This window comes from Protopterus annectens, chromosome 1.part0, assembly GCF_019279795.1.
Source record: "Protopterus annectens isolate FY-2018-M chromosome 1.part0, PAN1.0, whole genome shotgun sequence".
Taxonomy (NCBI): domain Eukaryota; kingdom Metazoa; phylum Chordata; order Ceratodontiformes; family Protopteridae; genus Protopterus; species Protopterus annectens.
In genome coordinates, this window is record NC_056725.1 from 688,116,279 (window position 1) to 688,135,311 (window position 19,033).

Below are 19,033 nucleotides of genomic sequence, written 5' to 3' on the forward strand. Positions count from 1 at the left end.
AATTCTTATGCAAAATGTCAGAAATTGATCTACTATCTGCACTAAAGGTTGTAATAAATGCCAACATAAAATTTCTGTCAGCCCTAAAGTCAAGCTCTCCCTCAATGTTACCACTCAATGCCACAACAAGGACCCTAATACTTCCAATAGTCATTTCAGACATATCATTAATTGCCCCATCCCCATCTTGGGATAAGATAACTTTAAAATGACCCTTTTCTCTTTCGTTAATAATCTCAATCATTACCTCACAGACCAATAAAGGGGGATAATCTCACCTCAAAAGCATGTCCCTCAAAACATCACATTCATTCAGGAATGATTCAAAAAGGGACACCATGTGGGCTACCCTCACAAACTGCCCCTTAATGACTGCTTTTTTTGCTTGAATGGATATACGCTGCTGAAGTGTAACAAACTATTCAAATAGGTCTCTTTCCTAAATATTTCAGCAATAAAGGACCGGGAACCCATGTCTTTGAATAATTTCACATCCAAATAGGAAATTTCATTCCTTTCCACCATACATGTGAACTTCAAAAAGGGGTGGATCCCTTGATGCAAGACAAAAAATCAGGTATTAGGTCAAAGTGGCCATCCCAGGAGATAAAAATATCATCCAGGTATTGGACATACAGCTTACAGTAAGAAACAAATTGGGACTCATAAAGGAATGTCTTCTCCCATTCAATCCTGACAATGTTAGCAAATAAACCCCCACATGGTGAAGCCATGGCCACACCATCAGTTTGAAGGTAAAACCTATTCTCAAATAAGATACAGTTGTTCTTCAATACAAGCTCAAAAAGTTGTTCATGTACATTAATCCTGTACTGGGGCACACCTTAGATAGCAGAGAGGTCCTTCACATTCACAGTAATAAACACACCTGATTCACAAAAATCAAGGTTAATTCTATTCAGAAAATCCCAAGAGTCCCTACACATGTAGTTCTTATTTGTTAACAAACATTTCAGCTTGATATCCAAAAATCTGGCTATTGGATATGTAATGGAACCTCGCCCATCTACAATTGGCCGCATAGGGAGATTACTCAGGCTCTTGTGGATTTTAGGTAAGCCAAAAATGGTGGGGATTCTTGGGTGCATCACTACAATATAGTTTTGCTCTTCTATAGTAAGTGACTCTTCAATAAACAAATCATTCAACTGCTCCCTCACATTACGATAAGAGCCATTCAACTCATTTAGTGAGATTTTCTTATAGTGTACACTCCCTAATATGTCCCTCATTCTTGTGTTATAATCATCCAAATACATGACGTCCATGCCCCCACCTTTGTCGGGCTTAATAAACTTCACATCAGGATTACTTCTAAGTTTTTCAAGGCTTCTCTCATTGGCTACACTCAAATTCAAAAAAATATGTGTTTTTTATAACCTATTTATCTTGGACCTGCATTGAGACTTGGTTTTACTGATAAAAAAATATTTTTTTTTGAGAAAGTATTTTTAAAAAAAGTATAAACCAACAATACAAGCAGTAGTGCATATAATAACATAGATGAAATAACTGGTAGTAGGATCTTTAAGAAAAGTGTAGGAGCAAATTACATAAAAAAAAATGGTAATTGTGGGAACAGTACATGCATAATAATGTTTTGGAGGATAAATGAGGTCTAAGGGAAGACAGGAATTGAATAAGCTATGTAATGTTCGATTGACTGACTGTATAGATCATGACTTACAATATTTACAACTGAATATATATTAGAATGGTTTATTTTCATTTATATAAATATGATTGTGTATGTCATAAGTGGTAATTCAACAAAGATAAAAAAGGTTGTCAGGATTCAACTCTCAATGGTCACTTTTCTCCACTCTCTGTATGCAATCCTTGACACCATTTCTTGAACAAAAAATACATTTGTTTTAACTGTAGACTTGGTCATGCTCCTCAGAGTTACAACTAGGTTGTTGCTTATAGATTTCTCTATAACAAATGTATCTTTTTTCTCCTTTATTGAGCACTGGAGTACTCCATAAATTATAAGATATTTGTTCCAAAGTACAATTTAAAAACGGTTAATAGAATTATGACTGAAATGGTACTGAGTTCATTTTATTCATGCCATTAACATAAAAAACACAAATGCATTCTGTTTTTTAAATGTGAACCCCTCATTTTATTTAGAAGGTGAGTTAAAAGCAGTGTGTGGAATCCATTTAAATATTTACTTCAGAAACACAGAATAGCATTGTTTAGGCCATGCATATCATATATACAGTGGACAGTTTAATTTTTGCCAAAGTTTTTTTCCTCAGTGCTAATGCTTTGATTAATCAGTTTAACTCATGCACACAAAGCCCCACTGATTGATTCCATATAGTGTTGTTTGTAGGCCATTTCCTGCAACTATGGATCTTTTAGTAATTGTTATGCATCCCTCTAACCTCAAAAGATGAATAGACAATACTTTCATTACTCCTTTTGAAATATTTCCATTCTATTTCACTGAAATGTTATGTTCATGGAGCTTAGACAAGCATTCAGTAATACATATTAGTATGTGCTTAGACAAACATTCAAAAAGGCACAACATGCGAACTATTAGGAACTATTTCTCCTTTAAAAAAAGAAATTATATCTTACCATAACGTTTCATCTGTGTTGTAGATCTTTATTCATTCATTACTGTTAGGACTTTGGTTCAGTCATCGGAATTGACACAGCTGTTACCAAGCTCGCGCCAGCCAAAACTCTCAGCGAAGACCTACCCACAGTACTGCTCTCATAGTCTCTTCAGATTGAGTTTGCCCACCATTATATTAGAGAAGTAATAATAGTGATAGTAAGAGGCTCTGCCTGAGCAGATACCTTAACTAATAAGGAAATCCTAAAGTCCACCAGGAGTCCAGGCAGGTGGAAGGAAGGCAGGAAGTAATGAATGAATAAAGATCTAGAACACAGATGGAACATTATGGTAAGACATAACTTCTTTATCGGATGATGTAAATCTTTATTCATTCCTTAGTATTAGGACTGAGTCCTCAGCTACTTGATTCCTGGGAGGCTCTAAGGAAGGACATTCCTGAGCATCATAGAACCAAAAGATGCTCATCCCCTGGAGGCCAAATCCAATTTGTAATGAGTGATAAATGTATGAGGTCTTGCCCAAGTGGCTGCTGCGCAGATATCATCCATAAAAGCTCTGGAATGAAAGGCCACTGAAGTAGCCATCGCTCTAGTAGCGCGAGCCTTTATCCTGGAAGGTAAGGACAGTTTGTTCTGATGGTAGACAAAAGTAATGGTGTTTCTGAGCAAAGAGGATAGTCATTTTGGAAACAGGCCAACCCAATCTGGGTCCTGCAAAGGCCACAAACAACTGATAAATGTTTCTGAAAGATTTAGTTTTGTCCAAGTAGAAACGAAGTTGCCTATGAACATTGAGGGCATGCAGAAGGTATTCCCCTCTATTTGACTGATGAGGAAAGAAAACTGGTAGGTCAATAAATTGATTAATGGAAAATCCAGAAATGTCCTTGGGCAAAAAGGAGGGGTCAGTACGTAGGGGGCACTCTTTTCCTATGAAAAATTAAGTAAGGTCTCCTGACACTCAAGGCCTGCAACACAGATACTATTCTCGCTGAGGTAAGGGCTACTAGAAGTAGAGTTTTTCAAGACAAAAATGTTATACCACACGAGTTAGAGGGCTCAAAGGGAGGACTAGTTAACGACTGAAGCACCAGAGACAAGTCCCATGGCTCTACAGAAGGCCTGACTGGACATTTAACATGTAATACTCCTTTCATGAAGGTTTTACATAGTCGGTGTGACATAACAGAAGAATTGTCAATTCCATTGTGAAAATTTGCAATAGCTGCTAAATGCACAGTAACTGTCGATGCTGAAGCTCCTGTGTGTAATAATGTAGTCAGGTATTGTAGGATCTTCTGAATAGGCATGGAAAAGGAGTCTATGTTATATTCTTTGGCCCATCCAGAGAACCTAGTCCACTTAGTAGAATAAATTTTCTTGGAGGAAGGTTTGTATGAAGCCAGAAGAATCTCGTGAACAGGGATGAAATATCAGGTAGCCTGGCAATCATAGGGAGTGGAGAAACCAAGCTGCGAGTTTGAGGCTGTAGAGATTGGGGTGACTCAGTCCCTGAGGATGAGACAGCAGACCTTGGGATTGATCCAGGATCCATGGGGTGTGAATCAGATAAGGCCATAGGAAAGGGAACCAGACTTGACGGGGCAATGAGGATCACTCTGCTTCTCAACCTTTGAGCTTTCTGGAGGAATTTTGGGATGAGAGGAAGTAGGGGAAAGGCATACAACAGATCTGGGGGCCAATCGTGCATCAAAACATCCCTCTGTGACTCCCCCTGAGGGGGGATCAGGGCAAAATAGCTTCTGCATTTGTTGTTTAGGGGAGAAGCAAACAGGTCACAGCAAGGCCTGCCACAATGGCGGAAGATCTGATCTGCTATTATAGGACTGAGGGACCACTCGTGAGGCATCAAAATGTTCCTGCTCAGATTGTCCACAATAAGATTGGACTCCTGGGAATGTGCATTGCTATGAGAAAGGGGTTGAAAGCCATCACCCAGTGCCAAATTCTCATGGCCTCCTAACACAGGGGGTAAGACCTGGTTCCGCCTTGTTTGTTGATGTACCAGACAACTGACATGTTGTCCAATTGAATTGCAATGGTTCTTGAAGGAATGGATGTGTGGAACGCTAGCAGTGCTAAGAGAATGGCACTGAATTCCAGGACATTTATGTGCAAATTGGCCTCCATGGCGACCAGGTGCCTTGGACTGTCTTTCTCTGGAAATGCCTCCCCACCCTAACAGGGCAGCGTCCGTGGTCACACCAAAGATTTGATTCTGGCTTCATCCACCAAAGCATTTCTTTCTTGCAAAGGTTGTAAGGCATGTCATGTGGTCAAGTGGGTGGGTTAAGATTGATCATTGTGACGAAGGTAGCCACTGTACTAGTCTCATGTGTAAAGTCACCAGTGGAAATAAGGTCAGGGTTGCTGCCATAGATCCCAATAGCTGTAGTACAAGGCATGCTGGTACAAATGTCTGTGGAAGGAGGATTTGAATCTGGCTTCTTATTTTTGAGAGCCTGTGAGGAGGAAGGGAAGGACATTGTGTTGACGTTTGTGTCCGATGAATTCCGGTGCTCTTGTTGGAGACATTTGTGATTTGTCTATGTTGATCATAATACCTAAGTGAAGAGCAAGGCCTTGAGTGCAAGAGAGACTGAGAATGAGAAAATTCCTAGCTGTGGTGGTAAGGAGTCACTCGTCTAAATATGGAAACACCTGGAATCCTTGTAGTCGGAGATGAGTTACTACAACTGCCATACATTTGGTGAACACTCTGGGGTCTGTCGAGAGACCAAAGGGCAGTACCCTGAACTGATAGTGATTGGCTACCAGCCAGATGTGGAGAAACCTCCGGGAGTGTCTGTGGTAATAAGTGTCCTGGAGGTCTACAGAGCACATCCAGTTGTCCTTCCCCTGAAAGGGGAGGATGGACTGTACCATGACCATCCAGAATTTTTGAGGTTTTATGAATTTGTTTAGTAAGCTGAGATACAGGATTGGTCTCCAGTCCCCTGTCTTTTTGGCACTAAAAAGAACCTCGAGTAAAACCCCAGATCCTCTCTGGTCAGGTGGGACTGGCTGGATGACTCTTTTTCTTAGCAGCTTTTTGATTTCCAAGGCTGCAGCCTCCCTCTGACTGGGTGGGACATCAGGGATTCGTTTTAAGATCAAATGGGATACGACAGCCTCTGGATATTATTCTCTGCACCTACGCATCCACTGTTATGAGTTGCCAGGCCTGTAGGTGCAGGGAAAATTGACCCCAGACTGCTTCCAAAGGAAATAAATCAGGCCGTTGTTCAGGAGTACTGGAAGGGTCAGCCAGAGAAAGAATCTCTAGTGCCCTGGTTGTGCAGACCCCCTCTTCTGGATGAGTTGCTCCCTCTGCCCCAGGGGGATTGCTCATCATGAGTGTCAGGAAAAGTTCCTTGGGACTTCTTGAACCACAATTTTCCTCCCCTCTGGCTCCTGGAGTAGGATCTCTGGGGGTCGAAAAACATATGCCCACAGCAGACAAGATCTTTCCATCCTTCTCACTACGTGATAGTGTGTCTCTTACTTTGGGACCAAAAAGGGAAGGTTTGTCAACAGGCGCATTGACAAAGGAAGATTTAAAGGGGTCCATGAAGTCACACAAATGCATTCAAGCATGCCATCTCATGATGATTGCTAATGAGGCTGCTCAAGCTGCCCCCTCAGAAGTGTGAGAGATCAAGTGCATCAAGGAGTTCGAGATGGATTCCAGGGTAGCTAGTTGAGAAGCAACAGTATCACGCACATCCTCAGGCAGTACCCCCACCAAAGAGGCAGACATTTCTGAAATTAGGTCTCTCTGGAGGCAAATAAAGTGTGCCATATAATTCAGTGACTGAATGGCAAAGGTTGCTGAAGCATAGGCCTGCTTCCCCAGTCTGTCCATAGCCCAAGGCTCCCTGTTTGGGGGATGAACAGTGGAACTATCTTCTGCCAGTTCCCTCTTGGTGGCCACCACCATGACCATGGAATCAACTACCACCTGCTTGGACCAATTGGGCTAGTTTTCAGGGGTGGATAAAATTTTATCTGGCCTCCGGGGGACAGGTTCTATGTTGTCCGGGGCCTTCCAGACATGCTGCACAATAAGTTTAATAAACTCATTTGCAGGTGGGGTCACCCAGGAAGTAGATGGCCGAGCATGGAAGAACATTGATTCCTCCGAAGGGTTGGAGGGCTTCCAGTCTCCCCTCTGCTTGAGGATCTCAAGAATGTCTCCAAATGAGATGTCTTCCAGGGGAGACCATGGGGACCCTTCTCCCTTATCGCAATCAATGTCTTCGGTGATGGAGTCCTCAGGGGAATCAAGATGCTTCCTCTTGCACAGTTTCTTCCCGGGTGACTTCCCAGTGGGATTTTCTGAGGAGGACTCCGGAGAAAGTGTTCCCTTCAAGGGGAAGGTCTTGCGGCTCCCGTGCTCAGGATCCCAGAGTAGGGGGTTGGGACAGCTGAATGCTAGAGGGGAGTTCTGGTGTCGATGTCAATGGTGTCAACTGTGAGTCTATTGAGGCAAGGACCCACTCCATCACCTAGAAAGCATGCCTGCCTGTGGAGGGATGGGAGCCCAGAACCAAGAAGGACAACATTGGAATCAGGCTCACACCCCACCCTGAGGAGCCCACCTCCAGGTGAGGAGCTCTGAGAGGACTGGTAGCTGCTGGGAAAACCATGGCCATAGACGGTGCTACCAAAAAAATAGGCACTGAACTAGGAGCCACGGTGCTGACAGCCCAATCACTGCTCCGAGAGTGCACCAGTTCCAACGGGATGGCCATCATTACTGAGGTCTCCGAGAACTAAGAGGAGGCCACAGGAGGATAAACAGGTCAATATGCCATGACAGCTTCCATTCCAAGAGGGAAGGAAGACCTAGCAGTAGTGGGTAATCCTCTAGCAGCCAAAAGCTGGTCCACAACCCTCACTACATCTTGATCTGAAAAACTCCTGGTGGATCTGAAGGAAGCTGCCGATAGAGATTCTGGTCTCTCAACAAATGGACTAAACCGGTGTCCTAAAAAGGGGTTATAAGAGGGAGAATATCTGGTTCTGGGTAGGTGCTCGACCTTCAGAACCGACGGTGTCAGTATCGGTGGAGCCATATAAGACATTGGCACCGTGGCTAGGGATGGTGCCGATGCAGGTACAGTAGTCGCAGCCTGTGTCAAAACCAAGGTCAGCACTGAGGGGATAGTACCAAAGTTGGTACAGTGGCAGGAGTCAGAATTAAGGGCAGCACCAAGTGAGAAGACATGGAGCCTGGTGCCGAAGTAGTCTGCACTGAAGGCATGGGAGAAGCCCGGTGTCAACATGTTTCCGAGGAGGACGGAGATGTCGGAACCGAGTGACTCAGTTTCTCTTTATGTTTTTTCACATCCTTATGTTTAGGAGGTGGTGAGACCTCCATCCCAGAAAGAGCCTCTGAGAAGGGTGTTTTCAGCATACCCTTAAAAATTAGTTTGTTCTTGCATTCATCCAGAATACAGTTGCTGAAGCTAGAAAAAATTTCATAGGAAACGTTAATGTGATCAATGCCCAAACAATAAACACACCGGGTGTGACCATCAGAGTTGGGCATTTTACACACATACTTATCACACTGCTTGAACCCAAGCTTAGCCTTATCCGACATTCTAACACGCTAATACTACCACACAATAAAATAAAACTACCAACAAGAGATAAAGGATAGTGAGAAGGCTATGTGTTTTTTTTTTTTTTTTTTTTTTTATAGAAGGCTAGGAAAAAAGCACCAACGATGATACTAAGAAATAGAAGAGAAGGTAAGAGGAGGGCCTACTAGGTAGAGAAGGAGAAGTACCAACGATGGTACGAAAGAACTACCAAGGTAGTGGGTAGCGTTTAATCAGGAAAATAAGAAAAGGAAGAGACAGAAATAACTTTAAACTAGAATGAGCTAGCTAGTAAACAGAGCTAGAAAAACCACAAAAAACTGCAATTAGCTGGAGAGAAGGCTTAGCATGTCTGACGAGGAATGCAGCAAATGAGATCTGAAGTGACTATGAGAGGGACATTTTGGGTAAGTCTTAGCTGAGAGTTTTTGGTTGGCACGAGCTTGGTAACGGCCGTTTCAGTTCTGAGGACGGAACTGTAGTCCTAACAGTAAGGATTGAATAAAGATTTACAACATCAGATTATAATTTTTGAAGTAGGACATTTAGACTCTTACCAACACAATGAGTTCCCTGGGGATTAAGACTGAATCCAGAATTACATTGACATGTGTATCCGCTCTGCTGTGGAATACAGAGCCCTGGGCCACAGATCCTTGGCTGAAGCTGGCAGTCATAATTTTTTGGCCCTATTTCAAAACAACAAAAATACATAAGAATCGACAATTATGTTACATTTCATTCACAAAATAGTACAAATATATTTCTCTGTTCTGTTCTTGTCCTATTATTCTTTTACACTATGTAAACATTCAGCGATAACGTTTTAATGCATTACCTGGATGGGTCATGCTTTATTTTGTATGTGCTTACTTTAATAATCACTTTCTGGTGGAATTTATCCAGTGTTTATTTTTTAACATGCATTGTGTATGCAAGAAACTCTTGATCTTTTCTTTCCAGACATCCCTGAAAAAAGACAGCATAGAAAACACATAGCCAGTCAAGCAATATGAATATAAAACAACACATAGCCAGTCAAGAAATATGAATATAAAACAACACATAGCCAGTCAAGCAATATGAATATAAAACAATACATAGCCAGTCAAGAAATATGAATATAAAACAACACATAGCCAGTCAAGCAATATGAATATAAAACAACACATAGCCAGTCAAGAAATATGAATATAAAACAACACATAGCCAGTCAAGAAATATGAATATAAAACAACACATAGCCAGTCAAGAAATATGAATATAAAACAACACATAGCCAGTCAAGCAATATGAATATAAAACAACACATAGCCAGTCAAGCAATATGAATATAAAACAACACATAGCCAGTCACGAAATATGAATATAAAACAACACATAGCCAGTCAAGAAATATGAATATAAAAACACATAGCCAGTCAAGAAATATGAATATAAAACAACACACAGTCAGTCAAGAAATATGAATATAAAACAACACACAGCCAGACAAGAAATATGAATATAAATCAGTACATAGTCAGTCAAGAAATATGAATATAAAACAACACACAGCCAGTCAAGCAATATGAATATAAAACAACACACAGCCAGTCAAGAAATATGAATATAAATCAGTAGATAGTCAGTCAAGAAATATGAATATAAAACAACACACAGCCAGTCAAGAAATATGAATATAAATCAGTACATAGTCAGTCAAGAAATATGAATATAAAACAACACAGCCAGTCAAGAAATATGAATATAAAACAACACATAGCCATTCAAGAAATATGAATATAAAACAACACATAGCCAGTCAAGAAATATGAATATAAAACAACACATAGCCAGTCAAGCAATATGAATATAAAACAACACATAGCCAGTCAAGAAATATGAATATAAATATCAGTACATAGTCAGTCAAGAAATATGAATATAAAACAATACACAGCCAGTCAAGCAAAATGAATATAAAACAACACATAGCCAGTCAAGAAATATGAATATAAAACAACACATAGCCAGTCAAGAAATATAAATATAAAACAACACATAGCCAGTCAAGAAATATGAATATAAAACAACACATAGCCAGTCAAGAAATATGAATATAAATCAACACATAGCCAGTCAAGAAATATGAATATAAAACAACACAAAGCCAGTCAAGAAATATGAATATAAAACAACACATAGCCAGTCAAGAAATATGAATATAAACAACACATAGCCAGTCAAGAAATATGAATATAAAACAACACATAGCCAGTCAAGAAATATGAATATAAAACAACACATAGCCAGTAAAGAAATATGAATATAAAACAACACATAGCCAGTCAAGAAATATGAATATAAATCAACACATAGCCAGTCAAGAAATATGAATATAAATCAGTACATAGTCAGTCAAGAAATATGAATATAAAACAACACATAGCCAGTCAAGAAATATGAATATAAAACAACACATAGCCAGTCAAGAAATATGAATATAAAACAACACATAGCCAGTCAAGAAATATGAATATAAAACAACACATAGCGAGTCAAGAAATATGAATATAAATCAGTGCATAGTCAGTCAAGAAATATGAATATAAAACAACACATCGCCAGTCAAGAAATATGAATATAAAACAACACATCTCCAGTCAAGAAATATGAATATAAAACAACACACAGCCAGTCAAGAAATATGAATATAAAACAACACACAGCCAGTCAAGAAATATGAATATAAAACAACACATAGCCAGTCAAGAAATATGAATATAAAACACACAGCCCGTCAAGAAATATGAATATAAAACAACACACAGCCAGTCAAGAAATATGAATATAAAACAACACACAGCCAGTCAAGAAATATGAATATAAATCAGTACATAGTCAGTCAAGAAATATGAATATAAAACAACACATAGCCAGTCAAGAAATATGAATATAAATCAGTACATAGCCAGTCAAGAAATATGAATATAAAACAACACATAGCCAGTCAAGAAATATGAATATAAAACAACACATAGCCAGTCAAGAAATATGAATATAAAACAACACATAGCCAGTCAAGAAATATGAATATAAAACAACACATAGCCAGTCAAGAAATATGAATATAAAACAACACATAGCCAGTCAAGAAATATGAATATAAAACAATACATAGCCAGTCAAGAAATATGAATATAAAACAATACATAGCCAGTCAAGAAATATGAATATAAAACAACACATAACCAGTCAAGAAATATGAATATAAAACAACACATAGCCAGTCAAGAAATATAAATATAACACAACACATAGCCAGTCAAGAATTATGAATATAAAACAACACATAGCCAGTCAAGAAATATGAATATAAAACAACACATAGCCAGTCAAGAAATATGAATATAAAACAACACAAAGCCAGTCAAGAAATATGAATATAAAACAACACATAGCCAGTCAAGAAATATGAATATAAAACAACACATAGCCAGTCAAGAAATATGAATATAAAACAACACATAGCCAGTCAAGAAATATGAATATAAAACAACACATAGCCAGTCAAGAAATATGAATATAAAACAACACATAGCCAGTCAAGAAATATGAATATAAAACAACACATAGCCAGTCAAGAAATATAAATATAAATCAGTGCATAGTCAGTCAAGAAATATGAATATAAAACAACACATAGCCAGTCAAGAAATATGAATATAAAACAACACATAGCCAGTCAAGAAATATGAATATAAAACAACACATAGCCAGTCAAGAAATATGAATATAAAACAACACATAGCCAGTCAAGAAATATGAATATAAATCAGTACATAGCCAGTCAAGAAATATGAATATAAATCAACACATAGCCAGTCAAGAAATATGAATATAAATCAGTGCATAGTCAGTCAAGAAATATGAATATAAAACAACACATAGCGAGTCAAGAAATATGAATATAAATCAACACATAGCCAGTCAAGAAATATGAATATAAATCAGTACATAGCCAGTCAAGAAATATGAATATTAAACAACACATATCCAGTCAAGAAATATGAATATAAAACAACACATAGCCAGTCAAGAAATATGAATATAAAACAACACATAGCCAGTCAAGAAATATGAATATAAAACAACACATAGCCAGTCAAGAAATATGAATATAAAACAACACATAGCCAGTCAAGAAATATGAATATAAAACAACACATCGTCAGTCAAGAAATATGAATATAAAACAACACATAGCCAGTCAAGAAATATGAATATAAAACAACACATAGCCAGTCAAGAAATATGAATATAAAACAACACATAGCCAGTCAAGAAATATGAATATAATTCAGTACACAGCCAGTCAAGAAATATGAATATAAAACAACACATAGCCAGTCAAGAAATATGAATATAAATCAGAACATAGCCAGTCAAGAAATATGAATATAAAACAACACATAGCCAGTCAAGAAATATGAATATAAAACAACACATAGCCAGTCAAGAAATATGAATATAAAACAACACATAGCCAGTCAAGAAATATGAATATAAAACAACACATAGACAATCAAGAAATATGAATATAATTCAGTACATAGCCAGTCAAGAAATATGAATATAAAACAACACATAGCCAGTCAAGAAACATGAATATAAAACAACACATAGCCAGTCAAGAAATATCAGTATAAATCAGTACATAGCCAGTCAAGAAATATGAATATAAAACAACACATAGCCAGTCAAGAAATATGAATATAAAACAACACATAGCCAGTCAAGAAATATGAATATAAAACAACACATAGCCATTCAAGAAATATGAATATAAAACAACACATAGCCAGTCAAGAAATATGAATATAAAACAACACATAGCCAGTCAAGCAATATGAATATAAAACAACACATAGCCAGTCAAGAAATATGAATATAAATATCAGTACATAGTCAGTCAAGAAATATGAATATAAAACAATACACAGCCAGTCAAGAAAATGAATATAAAACAACACATAGCCAGTCAAGAAATATGAATATAAAACAACACATAGCCAGTCAAGAAATATAAATATAAAACAACACATAGCCAGTCAAGAAATATGAATATAAAACAACACATAGCCAGTCAAGAAATATGAATATAAATCAACACATAGCCAGTCAAGAAATATGAATATAAAACAACACAAAGCCAGTCAAGAAATATGAATATAAAACAACACATAGCCAGTCAAGAAATATGAATATAAACAACACATAGCCAGTCAAGAAATATGAATATAAAACAACACATAGCCAGTCAAGAAATATGAATATAAAACAACACATAGCCAGTCAAGAAATATGAATATAAAACAACACATAGCCAGTCAAGAAATATGAATATAAATCAACACATAGCCAGTCAAGAAATATGAATATAAATCAGTGCATAGTCAGTCAAGAAATATGAATATAAAACAACACATAGCCAGTCAAGAAATATGAATATAAAACAACACATAGCCAGTCAAGAAATATGAATATAAAACAACACATAGCCAGTCAAGAAATATGAATATAAAACAACACATAGCGAGTCAAGAAATATGAATATAAATCAGTGCATAGTCAGTCAAGAAATATGAATATAAAACAACACATAGCCAGTCAAGAAATATGAATATAAATCAGTGCATAGTCAGTCAAGAAATATGAATATAAAACAACACATAGCCAGTCAAGAAATATGAATATAAAACAACACACAGTCAGTCAAGAAATATGAATATAAAACAACACACAGCCAGTCAAGAAATATGAATATAAATCAGTACATAGTCAGTCAAGAAATATGAATATAAAACAACACACAGCCAGTCAAGCAATATGAATATAAAACAACACACAGCCAGTCAAGAAATATGAATATAAATCAGTAGATAGTCAGTCAAGAAATATGAATATAAAACAACACACAGCCAGTCAAGAAATATGAATATAAATCAGTACATAGTCAGTCAAGAAATATGAATATAAAACAACACAGCCAGTCAAGAAATATGAATATAAAACAACACATAGCCAGTCAAGAAATATGAATATAAAACAACACATAGCCAGTCAAGAAATATGAATATAAAACAACACATAGCCAGTCAAGAAATATGAATATAAAACAACACATAGCCAGTCAAGAAATATGAATATAAATCAGTACTTAGCCAGTCAAGAAATATGAATATAAAACACAGCCAGTCAAGAAATATGAATATAAAACAACACATAGCCAGTCAAGAAATATGAATATAAAACAACACATAGCCAGTCAAGAAATATGAATATAAAACAACACATAGCCAGTCAAGAAATATGAATATAAAACAACACATAGCCAGTCAAGAAATATGAATATAAAACAACACATAGCCAGTCAAGAAATATGAATATAAAACAACACATAGCCAGTCAAGAAATATGAATATAAAACAACACATAGGCAGTCAAGAAATATGAATATAAACAACACATAGCCAGTCAAGAAATATGAATATAAAACAACACATAGCCAGTCAAGAAATATGAATATAAAACAACACATAGCCAGTCAAGAAATATGAATATAAAACAACACATAGCCAGTCAAGAAATATGAATATAAATCAACACATAGCCAGTCAGGAAATATGAATATAAATCAGTGCATAGTCAGTCAAGAAATATGAATATAAAACAACACACAGCCAGTCAAGAAATATGAATATAAAACAACACATAGCCAGTCAAGAAATATGAATATAAAACAACACATAGCCAGTCAAGAAATATGAATATAAAACAACACATAGCGAGTCAAGAAATATGAATATAAATCAGTGCATAGTCAGTCAAGAAATATGAATATAAATCAACACATAGCCAGTCAAGAAATATGAATATAAATCAGTGCATAGTCAGTCAAGAAATATGAATATAAAACAACACATAGCGAGTCAAGAAATATGAATATAAATCAACAAATAGCCAGTCAAGAAATATGAATATAAATCAGTACATAGCCAGTCAACAAATATGAATATTAAACAACACATATCCAGTCAAGAAATATGAATATAAAACAACACATAGCCAGTCAAGAAATATGAATATAAAACAACACATCGCCAGTCAAGAAATATGAATATAAAACAACACATCTCCAGTCAAGAAATATGAATATAAAACAACACATCGTCAGTCAAGAAATATGAATATAAAACAAAACATCGCCAGTCAAGAAATATGAATATAAAACAACACATAGCCAGTCAAGAAACATGACTATAAAACAACACATAGCCAGTCAAGAAATATGAATATAAAACAACACATAGCCAGTCAAGAAATATGAATATAATTCAGTACACAGCCAGTCAAGAAATATGAATATAAAACAACACATAGCCAGTCAAGAAATATGAATATAAATCAGAACATAGCCAGTCAAGAAATATGAATATAAAACAACACATAGCCAGTCAAGAAATATGAATATAAAACAACACATAGCCAGTCAAGAAATATGAATATAAAACAACACATATCCAGTCAAGAAATATGAATATAAAACAACACATAGCCAGTCAAGAAATATTAATATAAATCAGTACATAGCGAGTCAAGAAATATGAATATAAAACAACGCATAGCCAGTCAAGAAATATGAATATAAAACAACACATAGCCAGGCAAGAAATACCAGTATAAATCAGTACATAGCCAGTCAAGAAATATGAATATAAAACAACACATAGCCAGTCAAGAAATAGGAATATAAGTCAGTACATAGCCAGTCAAGAAATATGAATATAAAACAACACATAGCCAGTCAAGAAATATGAATATAAAACAACACATAGCCAGTCAAGAAATATGAATATAAAACAACACATAGTCAGTCAAGAAATATGAATATAAATCAGTACATAGCCAGTCAAGAAATATGAATATAAAACAACACATAGCCAGTCAAGAAATATGAATATAAATCAGTACTTAGCCAGTCAAGAAATATGAATATAAAACACAGCCAGTCAAGAAATATGAATATAAATCAGTACATTGCCAGTCAAGAAATATGAATATAAAACAACACATAGCCAGTCAAGAAATATGAATATAAACAACACATAGCCAGTCAAGAAATATGAATATAAAACAACAAATAGCAGTCAAGAAATATGAATATAAAACAACACTTAGCCAGTCAAGAAATATGAATAGAAAACAATACATAGCCAGTCAAGAAATATGAATATAAAACAACACATAGCCAGTCAAGAAATATGAATATAAAACAACACATAGCCAGTCAAGAAATATGAATATAAAACAACACATAGCCAGTCAAGAAATATGAATATAAAACAACACATAGCCAGTCAAGAAATATGAATATAAAACACATAGCCAGTCAAGAAATATGAATATAAAACACATAGCCAGTCAAGAAATATGAATATAAAACACATAGCCGGTCAAGAAATATGAATATAAATCAGTACATAGCCAGTCAAGAAATATGAATATAAAACAACACATAGCCAGTCAAGAAATATGAATATAAATCAGTACATAGCCAGTCAAGAAATATGAATATAAAACTAGTGTGGTCTCCTTTAAGGCCCCTGAGCCAGTGGTAAACATTACTCAAACCGCTGAATCACTTACAAATGCCTTCTACCAGCACCTACAGGACTGCATGGATCAGGCAATCCCAAACAAAACTAAGACTCTCTGTACCAAAGGCAAGCATCCAGTCTGGTGGACCCCAGCCATAAACAAGCTCTACAACAAAAGGAGGAAGCTACTACAAGATAGAGCAAAATCCTTGAAAGGTAAGACACCTTTGATCATTATAAGTAAAAAACTAAGAGCTCTCATAAAATCATCAAAGGCAAATTTTGAGAGAAAAATGGCCAAGGACTCTAAAGACAATCATAAGGCCTTCTTTAGCTATGTTAGAAACCTAGGAGGAAACTCCCAGATATGCTCAGAATTTGTTCAAAATGATGTGAAAATTACTGAACCTACACACATTGCTAACATACTGGCTGACAGGTTCAGTGCAGACTTCTCCCCCCCCTCCCCCCCAAAAGGAGAGATATCTATTCCAGAGGATTGTAGCCCCCCAAACATCTCCAACGCCCAGGTGAGAACTGCCCTCACTAAGGCAAAAAACACAGCATCCATGGGACCGGATGGTGTCGCGGGCTGTGTGCGTCAGGAACTCAACGAGGAATTAAACCCACAGTTAGGACAGCTGTTTAATCTTAGCCTCACCTCAGGATACGTACCCAAGGAGTGGCACACGGCGACTGTGGTCCCACTTGATAAAGGCGGTGCCTCCACAGACCCTGGAAATTACCGCCCCATTAGCTTGACAAGCCTTATCTGCAAAGCCATGGAGAGGATCATAATGGAACTCATAAATAAAGACATAGGGAACTTGCAGACTTTGGATCCAACCCAGTTTGGCTTTGTCAAAGGCAGATCCTGCCTCTTAAACTTGGTTGACTTTTTTGAGACAGTCACCAAGGCCATTGATGAGGGAAAGGCAGTCCATACAGCCTACCTCGACCTGGCAAAGGCCTTCGACACAATACCCACTCAGGTATCATCGAAAAACTCATCAGCTTGAATGTAAACCCATACATCACAAGATGGGTTTCAAACTGGCTAGCGACAGAACCCACAGGGTCAGAGTTGCTGGAGCCATGTCAGACTCAAAGCCTGTCACAAGTGGTGTCCCACAGGGCTCAGTCCTGGGTCCACTCTTGTTCGGCATCTACTTTTCTGAAGTACAAGCAAACACAGGAGGGTTATGGCTGACAAAGTTTGCAGATGACTGCAAACTGCGCCATAGTCGAAAACACATCTGACACAGATATCCTCCAGAAGGGCCTCACAGAAGCGGATAACTGGTGCCAGAGCCATGGCCTGAAGTTAAGCCAAAAATGCATAGTCATACCCTTCGGAAAAACAAGGTTACCCCTAGCTACCATATAGGTGACAATCCACTGAGCACAGAAAAAGTCATCAGGGATCTGGGGACCCAAGTTGACAGTAGTCTTCGTTTGACACTCATGTTGCTAAAGTAGTTAGGAAAACCTTCTATATCGCCCACCTGATCATGAAGGGATTCACATCTAGATCAAGGGAGGTCATCGTCCCCTGTACTCATCACTCATTAGACCTATGATTGAGTACAATGCCCGTTCGGAATGTATCTGACCAGACACCTGATGCAGCTTGAAAGGCCCCAAAAGTTCCTCACCAAAAGGATAAAGGGTCTCAAAAATATGTCTTATGCTGCCCGACTGAAAGAACTCCAGCTTTATTCAGTCTCATACCGCTTGCTCAGAGGTGACCTGTGCCTGACATATAAGGCCATGTCAAACCCAGATTTGATGAATATGCTTCACCTCAAAAATCTAGATCCCTCAGAACCACAAGGGCGGGAGACTTAAACCTTGACACGGTTATAAATAGAACGTGCTGGAGGGACAGATTCATCACCCAGAGACTCCTATGCTGTGGAACAAAATCCCGGTACATGTGAGGCAGAGCACCTCGCTGGCCTTGTTCAAGAGGAATCTTGACCAATGGATGGGAGATCGCAGATATACCCCAGGGATTACTTCAGTGTCACTGCTTGACAGAGGCACAGAAAAATGATAGGCATAGTTTTATTCAAACTAAAGGGGTGGCGAAAGCCACATAACTATGGGCTAGGCTTATAAATGCCCTTGGGCAGATAGCCT

General features: G+C 37.4%; 1 protein-coding gene across 1 annotated transcript in view; it reads right to left on the reverse strand.

Annotated features, from left to right (window-relative positions):
- The window catches only part of LOC122793921 (latent-transforming growth factor beta-binding protein 4-like), a 2,484,519-nt gene that overhangs the window by 1,438,592 nt on the left and 1,026,894 nt on the right, over nt 1-19,033 (reverse strand). Inside the window, exon 11 of the mRNA XM_044062009.1 lies at nt 8,807-8,938. Coding sequence (XP_043917944.1) covers nt 8,807-8,938 — 132 coding nt within the window. The remainder of the gene's footprint in view (nt 1-8,806; nt 8,939-19,033) is intronic.